Genomic DNA, 13,804 nt, shown 5'->3' on the forward strand with positions numbered 1-13,804 from the left:
TGATACGCTATGAGAATGTTTGTATATATAAAAGTGGATCCAATTGGTTTCGACGTGACATCAAATTCAAGAGCGGCATTTTTGGGCACTTTGCACATGTATGTAAGAGAGCAGTACAAAAAGTACATGCGATTTTTTGAAGCAAGGGTTGTGTGGGAATTATGAAGATGCAAAACAGCGGTATACTGCGAGACCCGTCACTTTTTTTAAGCACTAGAAATGATGCTGCTGGTGTATGTGAAAGGAAAATAATATAAGAGTTCTCTTTGTAGTGTATGCATATACTCGGAATGCTTCTTCCGATGTAGAAGTTGAGTAAACAATATGAAGTTCTCTTCTTAAATTTTATGTATATACTGGGAACTTTTTGCACTAATATAGTAAGCTTACATATACAAACAAAATACTACATGCTTAACTACCGCATCCATCTCTAAAAAGCCCACAACTTCAATGGGCCTACCTTTCCTCTTTATCTAAAAAAAGCTCTGTTGAACTATAAGCTTCCACTAGTCAAATAAACGAGGATTCGGAATCTACCGGAAAAAATGGACAAAAAGAACAAACGAAACCAGAGAAACAAGATGACAGCAAGAAGGCACTTCAATCCAAACACACCCAGAATGTTGATTGAACAAGCGTTTTCCAGATTCACGAACGTCGCGACAACCAACGCAAAAGTCGAATTGGATTGGGATGCTCTGGATCGGATGAATGATATTTACGCAGACATGATCGAGAATTGGTCTTACACCCAACACATGAACAGAGAGGCTCTTGAACGAGTAAAGTTGGACGCACGATTGGCGATGTTGATGACTTTGATCAGAGAGCTCGCTCTCGCCACACCCGATGGTGAGATGCACAAGATTGCCATGTTTCATAATCTTTGCCGTTCCGAATTCGTGGCGTTTCCATCATCTTTGGCCTCGGCAATTGACAATAATGGAGAATGTGAATTTGATGAATACATCGTGCGCATCAAGGATAAAGTTTACAACATCCACAAATTTTCTTTTTACTTGGCCCGAGTCTGGATGGATCATCCATCATTCCGAGGCCTTTACGATCTTGATTTTCGACACGCCGTCACTGAACGATATCTAATTCAAAAAGCGAATACAGACGATGCGATCGAAGCTGGTCAGATCGTCCAAACTGTGAAATTGCACGACCAACCCTACGAACCTTTCTTTGGCGACGAAGCGAGTATTAAGGCTATCAAAGGGAAAGTCGAAACAATCTTGCAATCCAAGTACGAGCAAGGATATGTTGAGCAGGTCGTCAAGTATGCTCCAAGACAGATTCCCGCTTGGCAAGGAGGGACTGCTACCGAAGTGGATTTGATCACCGTTTATGATCCTTTGACTGCCGTAGAAGTCCGTCGCTTTTATCCCGTACTTAGAATCTCAGAACACCGCAGCGAACAGATGAACCCCCTTCGAATATGGATTGGTCTCATGAACCTGGAGATGCCTGACCATCAACAAATGGTATGTGCAGCTTTGATGTTGGTCGCGAATAGAAGTTGGTTTTCTATTCGCAATTACAACAACAAATTGCATCGACTTGTTCCTGAAGTACCAGCCGCATGGAACATTACGCCGGCCACCCTCTTGGACACTTTGAATCTACGACTCTTCCGGATGATTGGAGAAGAAAGCGGTCGGGATACGATTCCTGTAGTCGTCGACGACGTTTTCGATTACTTGGATAACGGAGCGTGTTCCATGCTCGAAAGGATCTTTCAAACGATCGTTATGTAGTCTATAACATGTTGTCTCTTTTACTTAGCTCTCGTGAGGATCCTAACATTATAAAATATGTAGTCTTTCTCTTTCCGATGGCACTAAGGGACCATGGAGTTAATGTTTCTATAACATGATATTGATATTCTATGGCTTATAATAATGTTGTGTGAAGGGCTTACACTGATAGACAATTACGAGCAGTCTGTAATTTGATACTTATTCTACTAGAGATTCTGTCAAACGACTCAAAGCAGTGAAATGTACACCTTCCTACTGCCCAGCTGCAGCAAAGTGGTCAATACACAACTCTAAAAAACATTGATTATTGACTCAAAAAATCATCGGCTTTGTGATAAGCTACTTAGTGAGTGAGCACTGCTATATAATTAACTGTTCTGAGCCCGCGATTGAAATTATCTGCTTGTGGCTCAATTTTAAACCTGCACTTCAACATGATGTATTCCGATATTAACTCAACAGAGCTATATTGAACCGAGTCAACGCAAATGACTGGTTGCGTTAAGCACAAACTATGTAGTGGTATACAATAAAAGAAATCACAAGTAATATATCCAGTTTTACTAGATAACCGCAGCCCATAGTCGATTTTTAGCTATTAGGATGTGTTATCCAAGAAATGAGCTATGGCGGCTTTTCACCATATGTATTTCCTTGGTCGCTGCTCATAGCTCGCATCTATAAGTTGATTTCGCTGTGCTTTTTCCCTCTATATATGACAGGCAATTATGGTGAATTAGGCTTGTACCTACTACGTAAAAAAAGTTTTATGCAACAAGATTGCTTACCACTGTGAAAATAACTTATTGAGCAAACGTATCATTCATAAATAAAAAGTTTATGGATATGAGGTTTGATGTGATAATAGTAACTTGTCAAAGATATTGTTTAGGTACATAATGTACATTTCACCCAATTATGCCTAGTATTGTAACCGCATTTCAAGAAGAACAAATGTCTTACATCGCGAAGAAACGTGCTAGCTCTTTAGTGCGGTGATGTTGGTGTACTTTAACAGCAGGCCACCTTGTTTTGGCGCCCAGGATAAATTGTAGACTTCGACGATCGAGAAAACCAAAGAGAAGACAGCATTATACGATGTAGAACCTTAGACAACTTTATTATAGTAATTACACGTAGTACAGTAGAGAAATTCCAGCAGGAGTGAAACCTCAATGCCATAAATATTGCAGTGCTCTTGGCTAGCGATTGACATAAACGATATCGGTATACTTTTTATAGACTACCGCACTGCGTCAGTCTTCTCCAAAAATGGCTCTGTGCTCCTGGGTAGAGAAAAAGATTATCGTCATACACACGGAAGCATTGGAAGATAACGCGACCCTAAGAACAGAGAAGGGCAGGCATAATCAGAAGGCTGTACTTGGAGTATATAACAATGAATGAAGTCATTCACTTACCATTCATTTAAAAGAATAGATCGCGGCCCCTGCCCTACCTCCCATTGCTGGGAGACCCTTCACTTTAGCCTGGGCAACAGAACCTATCACACATACAGAAGAAAGAGAAGAAACAATCATCCCCTCACTCGCTCTTCAGCAGCACCAGTACACACACACAGTCGTTTCCACCCTCTCTCCCTTTTCGAAACCCAACATACGTACCACACGCCAACAGATGCGCACTCAAGGGACGATCACCGAGATATCGATAAAGAGAGAGAGAGAGAAAACAGTTGATCGTGTGTACGTGCAAGCATCGAACGATGGTACACGTCCACACGCTCGACTCCAGACAAAGATCCCACCCTATAGCTCACTCAAAGTAAAGCCTCTTGGGGTGTCCCTCATTGGTTCAATTCCAAAGCAGTAGGGAGCTTCCAAGAACCAAAACTTGCAAGATCGCACGGCCAAGCGGCGACATCCCGTCAGTCAAAACCGGACGATCAAGAAAGTCTGATCCGAGCTCTAAGGCTCAAGAGTACGAAATCCGAGGACTTACGTTCTTGAAAAACTGCCTCTCTTAACAATCTGCCGTACGGAAAAAGTAATGACAATGGAATAACCAGTAAGCCAGTTGAAAAGAGTTAAGACCAGGAGCCGGTTCATATTGTTGCTGTGCAGTCTGTGAGCCTTCCAGAGAAAAAGTAAGAGCAAATAAGCATCATGAAAGTCGAGACCTTTAACAAAGTGTGAAGTACTTACTGTGAGTGCCTTGCTTTTCTTCTATTATTAAACATAGAATGACGCGAAATAAGAGAGTAAATAAACAAAAAAGAAGTCATAAGGAAAAGACTCACGAGAAGAAGATGGTTTTTGGGAACTACGTACTGAACATCTTGAACTACAGCTGGTGTCAAGTGGTTGGATGGAGTGTAAGAGATAGAAAGGCTGTGCGCAGTCGTCGGAGGGCTGTTCGCATGGTTGACGATTTGACGGAGTCTGACGCTGCCATAGTCTATTGGAAAGAATGAGCATATCAGAGCGTCTTCTGCAGGTGTGCAGTTAATCACTGCCTCACAGTGCTTGAAACATACTGCTGGGTGCTACCTGTGCTTTTAATGTGTTTGCCAATAAGCCATAGTACTAACCACAGCAGAATGTATTCTGTGTCATGACGCGATCAGCTACGTAGTTGATTTGTATTTCTATGGAACGTTTAAAAAAGACGACTTGGTTTTGTTGTCAGGCTTACAAAAAATGAAATATATTTTCAACCATAATGGGCTGTTTAAGGACCAGGACTTCTTACTGGTTGCAACTCTTTATACAGCACTGCACGCGAGCGATGCTGTGAAACGCCTTGCTCATTTTATTGATGAGACCCCAGGTTGACCTTGTCCAAGGCAGTGCTTCGGCAAAGAATGACAATGATAGCCGAGCCTTTAAATATCGTCTTGACGTCTCGCATCAAGGAGAACAGCTAAACAGTAAGGAAATCATTAGTTTATTATATTTCTATATGACTGTCGTGCTTCTTTTGTCGCACGTCAAGACGTTGATATTTTGTTATTGACACCCTAAGAGCGGACATATTATAAAAGGGGACTGTAGCGAATAAAGCATGACCACCGCAGCAACAGCAGCAACAGCAGCAGCAGGCCGAACGGCAACAGCTCAACAGGACGATAGCGGCTCCATCGTGCTGCGTCAGCTCTACCGCGCTTTTAACGCGTATGAGGGAGGACGCGACCACCTTCTCACCGCTGACAGCGTTGAAGAGAACTCTGCTGCTCCCCTTGTTTGTCGGCCCAAGTCCCACCTCTCTTCCTTTCTGGTCAGTTAGACTTTTCTGCCCCCTTTACTATAAGTTTTTTTCTTTACTAATAAAGTTAAACAGAGTTACGGCAAAATCTGCTGCATAATATAATGCAGAATAGTTGTTGGGGCCGAGGCATGTCTTGTCTGTGCGTAGAGGGATAAACCTTACAAATAGCATGCATAATTTATTGTCTTCTCATTGGCCAGTGAAGCTCATTTGAGCAGAGACCTTTTGTGCACAACATCGTTCGAGACGATAAGCATGCATCCAGTTCGTCACCCAAAAGGAGAACCTGATTTCAACGCAGATAACTGAATAAGTAAAACAAGTGAGTATGCCAACAATCTGTAGGATGCGCCAAGAAGTACCAATACCCTAATGTGTACTACTGTCTGTGTGTACTGTCCCAACTGTAGATTCCCTTCAAAGGTCGCCGAAGCAGATCCCCAAAAAAAAGTGTCTCCTAAGGATGATCTGATCAATGAAATTTCACCGCGTTACGGGTTTTTTTCTCTCCCCGGCTGCTCGCCCATATGAATGAGCTACGCGTAGTCAGTAGTCGCAGCTCCAGGTACAACAGCAGCCATCTTCTGACTGGTCCGATATGCTTTCATGCGCGTTTCTTGTGTGAACATTGTGTAACTCCAGTGTCGAGTAGAAGAAAAACGCGTCAATCATACTTGAACAAGTCGAGAAACTTCATGAGAGCCACGTAGAAGGACAAGACTAGTGTGTACGTGTAGCCAGGAGTGTGCACAATGCAAAGGGGAATGTCAGGTTGGTCGCCATTCCTGGGGAGATGGCCGACCCAGTGTTCGACGTGTCCAGTGTGCTTGTGTGACGCTGGAAATTGTCAACTCTCATTTATTTCCTTTTTTGGGAACCAGTACCGGAGTTTCTTATTCAAAAAAAAAAAGATAAAAAGCATTGACTAGACGTAAGTTTTGCTGCCTCACTCATCTCTCTCTCTTCTCTCTCTTCTCTCTCTCTCCTCACAAACACACACACACACACACACACACACACACACACACACACACACTCCAAGCACACACACACACACACACTCAACACACACACACACACACACTTTCTCTTTAAAATGAAAATCACCACAAAAATCTACAGCGCAAAGGAAATCTTTGACACGATTACCACAAAGATAAGTGCTAATCGTGCAGGAAAAGTGACTAAAGTGGTTGTAGAGGCCAAAACCAAGCGCAACAGCAGCAGCAGCAACAACCGCAACCACAGCAGCAACGGCAACAAGAGCGTCGCTTTGCCGAGGAGATGAGCGAGTTGGCAAGGGAGATCGACGAGGACCTCGCTGCTCATAACGACGAGGAGCAGTTCGAAGAGGTCGATCCGGAAGAAGAAAAGAACAAGAACCTTGACGCTTAAACGTTCTTCTCTCCCCTTTCTTTTCCTTTTCTTTTCTTTTCGCGTATATAGTCTCATCCCCATCCCTTCTTTACATTGTTTCAATAAATATATAATCTTTGTGTCAAAAGGCTGTTGTGTACGCGTTTTGTCGGGGTGTACCTGTGCTGAAGAAGTAACTTCTAAGTCATCAAGCTTGCATTTTTGGAGCCATGTGCATAAAGCACAGCTCATTTGGTTTAATTCTTCTGTGCCTTACAATGCATTCAATGCCCAGTGTATGACTTAGTCGACAATAACAGCAGCGTTGATCCTCTTGCCCGATTAAAGTCTTATACTGTAACGTTTGTGGTGGCACACTCAATACTACGGCTTCCACCAACAGTCAGGTTACATTTGAATGCATGTGTAGATGCCGTAAACTCAGTAAAGAAGAATGTCAATGTTTGTAAATAACATCTGTACAAAATCGCATTTCTGGTAGCCTCCTTGCTTCTTCGCTCGCTAACAGAATAAAGCTCGTTAAAATCCGAATAGGAAGAGGAGCAAAATCGAGATACTACTTTCCAACAATGACGCGTGGCCACAGGCGATATCAAAACTATCGCTAACGCTGTCTATGCTTGAGATACTGTAACATCTTTAAAGTATGGCACCAACAGTGCACACAAGAAGATGTTGATTATGGTATATATATGCGCGATGTGTGTGGTACATCGCCACTTTATTAGAAAGTGAGAACAAAAAAAATATCAACATTTCAGTCCATCGTGTCATCCATACTGGAAAAGAACAAAGCAAGATGAAAAAAAAAAAATGAGGGACCGACCGAGAAGGAAAAAGGGAATCACACATGTAGGCAGAGGGAATAAGTCACTATCAACATGGCATCTTAATAAGTCCTTTGTTCATCGTATCGTTGTTGCTGTTGGTGATGATGCGACACAAGATCCGAATCCCTTCTGGCATCGAGTTCCTTTTTCTTTCGTAATACTGATATTCGGTGTCGAATGGAACCAATGACTTTTTATAGGTAAATTCGCTCCATTAGCATTTTTGTGTGTTCTGCCTTTCCCCAAACACATGCATGTGCTTACATTTGTTAATGATATTAAAGTCGTCTTCTTCGATTGGGGTATCATCATCTTGTGCTTCTAGAATGGCCTCCAACATCCAAATGGCCGTTTGATAATCGTGCTCACATCCAGGAATGTTTTCACCGACTAACTCATACACTGCAGCTGCTCGACTCTATAAAGGATTACACATTAGCATAACGACATAAAGAAACCCACCCGTCGCCCATTCAGCCAGCAAGCAATAGCCATTACCATTTCAAGAGCACGATCATATAATAGTTTTGCAACGCACGCACCAATGCCATTCTGGTTATTGCTATCGCCATCACATTTCGTGCCTTCAAAAGACGCTCGATCCAAACATTCGTTGAACCGTTCCCGCATCCATTGCACTGCATCATTGAGCCGCGTAGACACCGACGTTCGCATCGTGTCGTCTGACATGCGACCCCACAATTGCCTTGCTGTAGATAAGCCCAATTCAAGAAGTGACAGTGCTTTAATGTGCAACACCATTGCTTCTTCTGCCAAAGCTACTTCGTTGCCAGTGGCTGTAACTTTGCCCGAAACCAGCTGGTCATATTTGGAGTCGGCAAACCGTGCAACAGCATGTGCCATACATGCTGCTCGTTCAATATCTTTCATCGCACGTCCTTCTTGTGGATCGACATACCCGCCTCCTTCCGTAATCAAAAAGCCCCGCGGTGAGCCTGGAATAGCTTGTTGTTGTTGTTGTTGCTGTTGTTGTAGTCGGCCGCTCATCTTGGGTGGCGAATTACCCGGTCCAAATAATCGAACGGATGCCATGGATAAAGCTTTCGCTAATGCTGAGCCGGCCGATCCAGCACTGATTTTTCGTTCACGGGGCGTAATGGCAAAGGGTGGTGTGGATCCAGTGGACGATGGTGATGGTAGTTGCTGTTGTTGTTCATGAGAGCCTCGTTGTGGTATGGCTACCTGTGTCGCTGGCGAATATCGATACGTCAGCTGGTTATATGGTTCTGACGTGCGTGGTGATGCATTGATTTCTAAAATTGAAATCAGCATGTATAGAGCTAAATAAAAGAAGACGAGCTAAAGTGGTAGTGCTCTTACCATCTGCGAAATGATTGGTTTCAACAGCCCGTCGATCCAGTACCACATAATCTTTCAACTCATCCTCAACGTTGCTCGTATTATCTTGCACATCCATCCACGGTGGTCGATTTTGATCGTTTTGCTGTTGTTGATTTCTCCATGATCTGCCACGTGAATGCAGCGGAGATTCATCCCCTCGAGTTGTCCTATGCACAATGACATGTCAATCAAAACACACAAAAGTGGGGGGGGGTTTGTTTTTTTTTCCATTTCAATTACCTGCCACTGATATCTCGTGCACCGGGTGACATCCTGCCAGGACTAATGTGTTCCGTTTGTTGTTGATGTTGCTGCTGCTGTTGCGCTCTTCTCCAGTCAAAATGATGTCGAGGTGTTGTCCCTGCCGTTGCTGTTGTCGGTGATTGTTGAGCAAACGGAGGGGGCTCATACGGTGATGAGCTTGGTGACGGTGGACGATGATGATGAGGGATGTGATGGTTATTACTCATGGTAGTGTTAGTGGCTGTCGCTGGCATGGATGATGGCCGTATTTCAGGTGATCGTCGAACTCGTGCACTGCTTGTGGAGACTGACGGGGAAGGCGAGACAGATGTGAAATTGCTGGTGACAGCTTGATGCATGAAAAACTTGTCAAATGTGATACGTTCGACGGGATCTTTTTTCAACAATTTGCGTATCAAATCCTTCAAATCATTGCCAATGCCGATCGTATCGCTTGTTGTCGTCGTTGCTGAATAGGATGATGGGTACTGCTGCTGCTGCTGCTGATCATTCATTGATGGTTTTTCGTCAGGGAAACGAATGTGGTCCTTATTTTCTTGAATCTTTTTTAGTAATTCCAGGTGATTCTGTGCTCGAAATGGCGGTCGCCCGGTGACCATTTCATACAGGACGGCTCCGACACTCCACAGGTCCGCCTTTGCGTCGTACTTTTGGTAAGATAGGATTTCAGGGCCCATATACAAGGGTGATCCACAGAGCGTGTCGGCGAGTGTAGCGTTCGGTAAGAACCGTGCAAAGCCAAAATCAGCCACTTTGAGCAACGGCATATTGGAATCAGGATCTTCTTCGTTTCCAGGTATCAGTAGCAAGTTCTGTTGTTTTGTCGTCGTCGTCGTCGTCGTAGTGGAAGTGTTTGTTTATATTACATTCAAGACGGATAGAGTTGGTCACTTTCATGTCATGTTCCTTTCCACTTTTACATCCCCATCCTTCTAAAAGCCCTAATCCTCTCTTAAGAATATGTTTACATACTTGAGGCTTGATATCTCGATGGACCAGATTTCGGGAGCGGAGAAACTGTAGTGCGTCCGCTACACATGAAAGAGCAGAGTTGTAAGATTAGACCTTATCGCCTTTCCTATACGAATAAAATGATATATCATTTTGATTTGAATTTTTTTTTCCCTTTCATATACCTAGCTGTTTTAAGAAATGACGGGCAAGCCGCTCAGATAGACCTCCTGACGACCTTCGAGCGCTTTTGCTTGTTCGTTTCTGTTTGATATATTGCGATAGATCGCCCATGGAGCAATATTCCATCACGAGGTAAATGTGCGTATCGGTTTTCTACATGATTCAATAATCAGGCATGACATCAGTTACACAGATGCATTCTATCTGCTACAGTTGTTTGAGGTGTATATATATGTGACGCACCTGGCATTCTATCAACCCGACGATATGTGGATGTCGTATTCCTTTCAGGATTGATATTTCAGATTCCAGGTTTTCCAATAGTTTCTTTGTCAGTTTGGACCGCAATACTGATTTAATCGCTACGACCTTGTTGGTTGTCTGTTTACACACGTAGAGGCATGTGTTTATATTAATATTTACTTTTATATGCACTTTATCTCTCTCTCTCTCTCTCTCTCTTTTGCTTTCTTTTCTTCTCTGTCGGTGGGCAATGTGGTCATGTCAACGCAGCAGTTTGAATTTTAAGAAAAACCATCTTTTCAGACACTTTGCAAAGATTCAAAACTCCATGTTGACATTTGTTGACGGCCCCCACCCCGCTTTTTTAAACATTGAAGAAAAAAGAGGAAAGGGATAAAATGTATTCAGTTCAAAAAGAGCAGAAGGGTAGCTTGCCTTGTGCTGCGCCTTGTAGACAGTGGCAAAGGAACCTTGGCCGATCTTTGAACTAATTATATAATCTCCTACGAGATTCTCTTGAGAAGCTTGGTGATTTAAATTGGCAGCATTGGACGATGCAATGTGGGGTTGTGGGTTGGCTGACATTTTTATGTGTGGAACTCTTTCTGTCCTTCTTTTTTTTTTCCGGTATATCGTGTGTTGTTAATATGAAAAAGAGGGAAAAGGAAAGGAAAGGCCTGGTTCATGCGGTTTAAGTGGTGGATATTCAATCTTATTACAGCCAAATAAGGAAAATCGCATTTTTGTGCTACTATAGCAGCAACAAGCAATGATATGGCGTATTCGCTATATACCTATCTCTGCATGGGATATGGGTGCGGGGAAGAAAAGGGAGGAGGGGGGGGGGGTTACCTCCTTCCGGGTAGTAGCTTTGTCGGCGAGTGTACCAAGAACAGAGCAAGAGATGACGGGTTTATTGCCACGTTGGTGAACTGCTTGTTGTTGTCTTCGACAATAAAATGACGATGGAGTTTGCTATTGTCGTTTTCTTCATCTACTTCTCACGCCGCATCGTTCTAATCTTTTTCTCCTTTCGCTGCCATGGCTTAGGATTGAACTATCGTCTGTAGTCCAACACTTGAGCATAGAGAAAGAAGAGCAGTAGCCTGTTGAACTGTCATGACGACGGCGCGCGATAAAGTACACAAACATGCACCTGGGTCATTTCCTCCTCTTATACAATTGTGCTGAATTATTAATACATTCGGTTGCACTGCTGACAGAGAAATTCGTAGGTCATTCTACCCAGCGGTTATGGTCACGCCTCTATCTTTGACTCTTGTTTTCATGACTACCGTATTATGAATATGAGGCGCTTACTACACCGATGTTTGCCTTTGCTGATTTACGTAAATAGCAGCCGTGGTGCTGCTGGACTGTGCACTTGAGCTGCTTACTATATCTCAATAGCATGAGTGCATCTGTTTATAGCTGCTGTAAATCTACAAAGTCGAAAAGGTAGCTATTGTGTGTGAGGCTATAAATAAGCGAACCATTTCGGTAAAATAAGAAATAAGTACGTGCCATTACTCATTCCCAATCATATAAAAAGAGCACTTTCTTTTATAATGAAACTTACTCTTTGTTGGGCTCTGGATGAAAAGAGACAAAGAGTTAAATACTGAGGATGGTTTGTCATGATATGTATAGGATAGCGTACTGCACAGGCGGTCATGGAAGTTGATGCATTTTTAGTAAGAATCGAACTCAGAGCGAAAACGATGAAAAACCGGCAATCGGCTGCTTGATACTTCTTTTAACCCAGCTTTTCCCTTTCTCTTTTACTACTTTCACCGCATGGACAATAACGATTCAAAAATACCCTCGCTTTGTACTGCGGGGTGTGGCTTCTACGGTAGCGAAATGTACAACAACATGTGCTCAAAATGCTACAAGGAGACCGCGAAATCCGAAAGCAATAAATGTAGGTATACTTGTATATATATATTACTTTTTTCATTGATAAAGACCGGCATTTATTTTTACTAACGCATTGACTGTATAAAGCTGGCGATGCTAAACCCTCATCTGCCTCACCGAACGTATCGTCATCAGAAGCTTCTTCGAAACCAGCCTCTAGTATATCCAACAACACCACAACTGCTACAAGGGATAGCACACCGTCAACAGATGGTGCTGTTTCTCACCAACAAGACCAACCGCGAGTTTCACGAAAACATGCACGATCACCCTCACCCATTGCCAAAGAGAGGGATTCATCCTTACAAATCCCATCACCATTGTCGCAACAACAACAACAAGCATCGTCATCGAATACTTCCTCTTCTACCACTACTCCTATTTCTAGCACACAAGCAGCGTCTCCCGACAGCAGTGCAGCCTCTACACCCACAGCTACAAGTGAACGGCCTCAACAAGTCAATAAAGGTCGATGCTTCCGATGCAGAGTAAAGGTAGAGATGATCGTTCTATAGTAAATGTATATATATATATTGCTGGCCGTGCTCATTTTATATATTGACCCATGAAATAATAATAATATAGGTTCCTCTCGCAAAGCAAACGATCAACAAATGCCGATGTGAATACGTATTCTGTGATTCACATCGATATCCCGATCGACATGACTGTGAAGTGGATTTTGCAAAGTTAGACAGAGGTAACGGTATTTCTTTCTCACAATCCCTCTAGGATGCTCTTATAACGGGACGACAAACGTATTTATATCGTTATTCTATCCCAAATCCCAATTAGATACGCTCGCAAAGAACAATCCCAAGTTGCATGAACGACCCAAGGGTGGCCGCTCATTCCAACGAATCGATAGTTTATAAAAAGGGAACAATAAACTCAAACACCAGAAACGCCAAACACACACACCTACACACACACGTATAGAAAAGAATAGTGCTTCTATATGCATTGCATTGCTCCAAACGACGAATGGTTTATTTTTGTTGTTTGTTTGGGCTCGTGATTTTCTTTGGTGATTTGAGGAGTCCATGTAGGAGTATGAGGATATGGTAGTAGAACAAGGTTGGTGATGGAGATGCTGATGATGATGGGAAAGGAGGAGACGATGGATGTAGGCTTCTGTTATACGCTTAATTGTTTTTTAAAGTTTTGGATACAATGCCTCGTGCAAATTCGCATTCTCAAACGTCTTTTCATATACAGCAGGATAAAAAAGACACCCAGAAGAGGTTCGTTTAAAAAGTAGGCAAGTAAAATGCATCCTTTTATGTGCATATAAAGAGTGTCGAGGAGTCGCAGTATCATACTTTGCTGCTATGCTATGCACCTGCTCTAGTGGTCATGGACGAATTGCATAGGTTGGAAGGTAGCAGCATTAATAAATATCAACTCTATAGATCATCTAGTTACAGATCAACAGATCTGTTGTTTTCTGGGAGACAACAACAAGGGCGAAAGTGTTCCCCACAACAACAGCCGAGAACGGGGAACTTGTAATCCGTGTGTGTTATATTTCCAGGCATTGCTTCGTTGTGATACGGGCTCATCCCGATTATAGGTCGCACCTATTTTCCACATAGCTTGATGGCATCACGAGCTCATGCAGGTAATTTTTCTCAGAATACAATAATCCAGTTTTTTTGTTCATCAGCTTGAACGCTC

At 42.9% G+C, this 13,804-nt stretch overlaps 4 protein-coding genes across 4 annotated transcripts; 3 read left to right on the forward strand and 1 right to left on the reverse strand.

Annotated features, from left to right (window-relative positions):
• Positions 1–464: 464 nt before the first annotated feature.
• Positions 465–1,766, forward strand: BDB00DRAFT_891946 (uncharacterized protein; the record flags this gene model as incomplete). The annotated part of the gene is made up of 1 exon (XM_053128482.1): positions 465–1,766. Exon 1 carries the CDS (start codon positions 549–551, stop codon positions 1,764–1,766), a length of 1,218 nt encoding a protein of 405 aa, XP_052973768.1. The 5' UTR covers positions 465–548.
• Positions 1,767–4,793: 3,027 nt separating this feature from the next.
• BDB00DRAFT_933437 (uncharacterized protein) lies at positions 4,794–6,495 on the forward strand (the record flags this gene model as incomplete). The annotated part of the gene is made up of 2 exons (XM_053129117.1): positions 4,794–4,903; positions 6,197–6,495. The coding sequence occupies 2 exons, from the start codon at positions 4,794–4,796 to the stop codon at positions 6,390–6,392; spliced, it is 306 nt and encodes a 101-aa protein (XP_052973769.1). The 3' UTR covers positions 6,393–6,495.
• A 529-nt stretch (positions 6,496–7,024) lies between these two features.
• On the reverse strand, positions 7,025–10,876 carry BDB00DRAFT_853632 (kinase-like domain-containing protein). The gene is made up of 9 exons (XM_053125643.1): positions 10,643–10,876; positions 10,208–10,345; positions 9,967–10,117; positions 9,803–9,861; positions 8,807–9,642; positions 8,546–8,733; positions 7,703–8,478; positions 7,469–7,622; positions 7,025–7,394 (listed from the first exon to the last, which is right to left on the reverse strand). The coding sequence occupies exons 1-9, from the start codon at positions 10,790–10,792 to the stop codon at positions 7,264–7,266; spliced, it is 2,583 nt and encodes an 860-aa protein (XP_052973770.1). The 5' UTR covers positions 10,793–10,876; the 3' UTR covers positions 7,025–7,263.
• Positions 10,877–12,082: 1,206 nt separating this feature from the next.
• Positions 12,083–13,002, forward strand: BDB00DRAFT_792614 (uncharacterized protein; the record flags this gene model as incomplete). Its single annotated transcript, XM_053121138.1, has 4 exons — positions 12,083–12,131; positions 12,215–12,621; positions 12,713–12,827; positions 12,923–13,002. 4 exons carry the CDS (start codon positions 12,083–12,085, stop codon positions 13,000–13,002), a joined length of 651 nt encoding a protein of 216 aa, XP_052973771.1.
• Positions 13,003–13,804: the final 802 nt, after the last annotated feature.

This window comes from Zychaea mexicana, assembly GCF_025766255.1.
Source record: "Zychaea mexicana strain RSA 1403 chromosome Unknown BDB00scaffold_137, whole genome shotgun sequence".
Taxonomy (NCBI): Eukaryota; Fungi; Mucoromycota; class Mucoromycetes; order Mucorales; family Lichtheimiaceae; genus Zychaea; species Zychaea mexicana.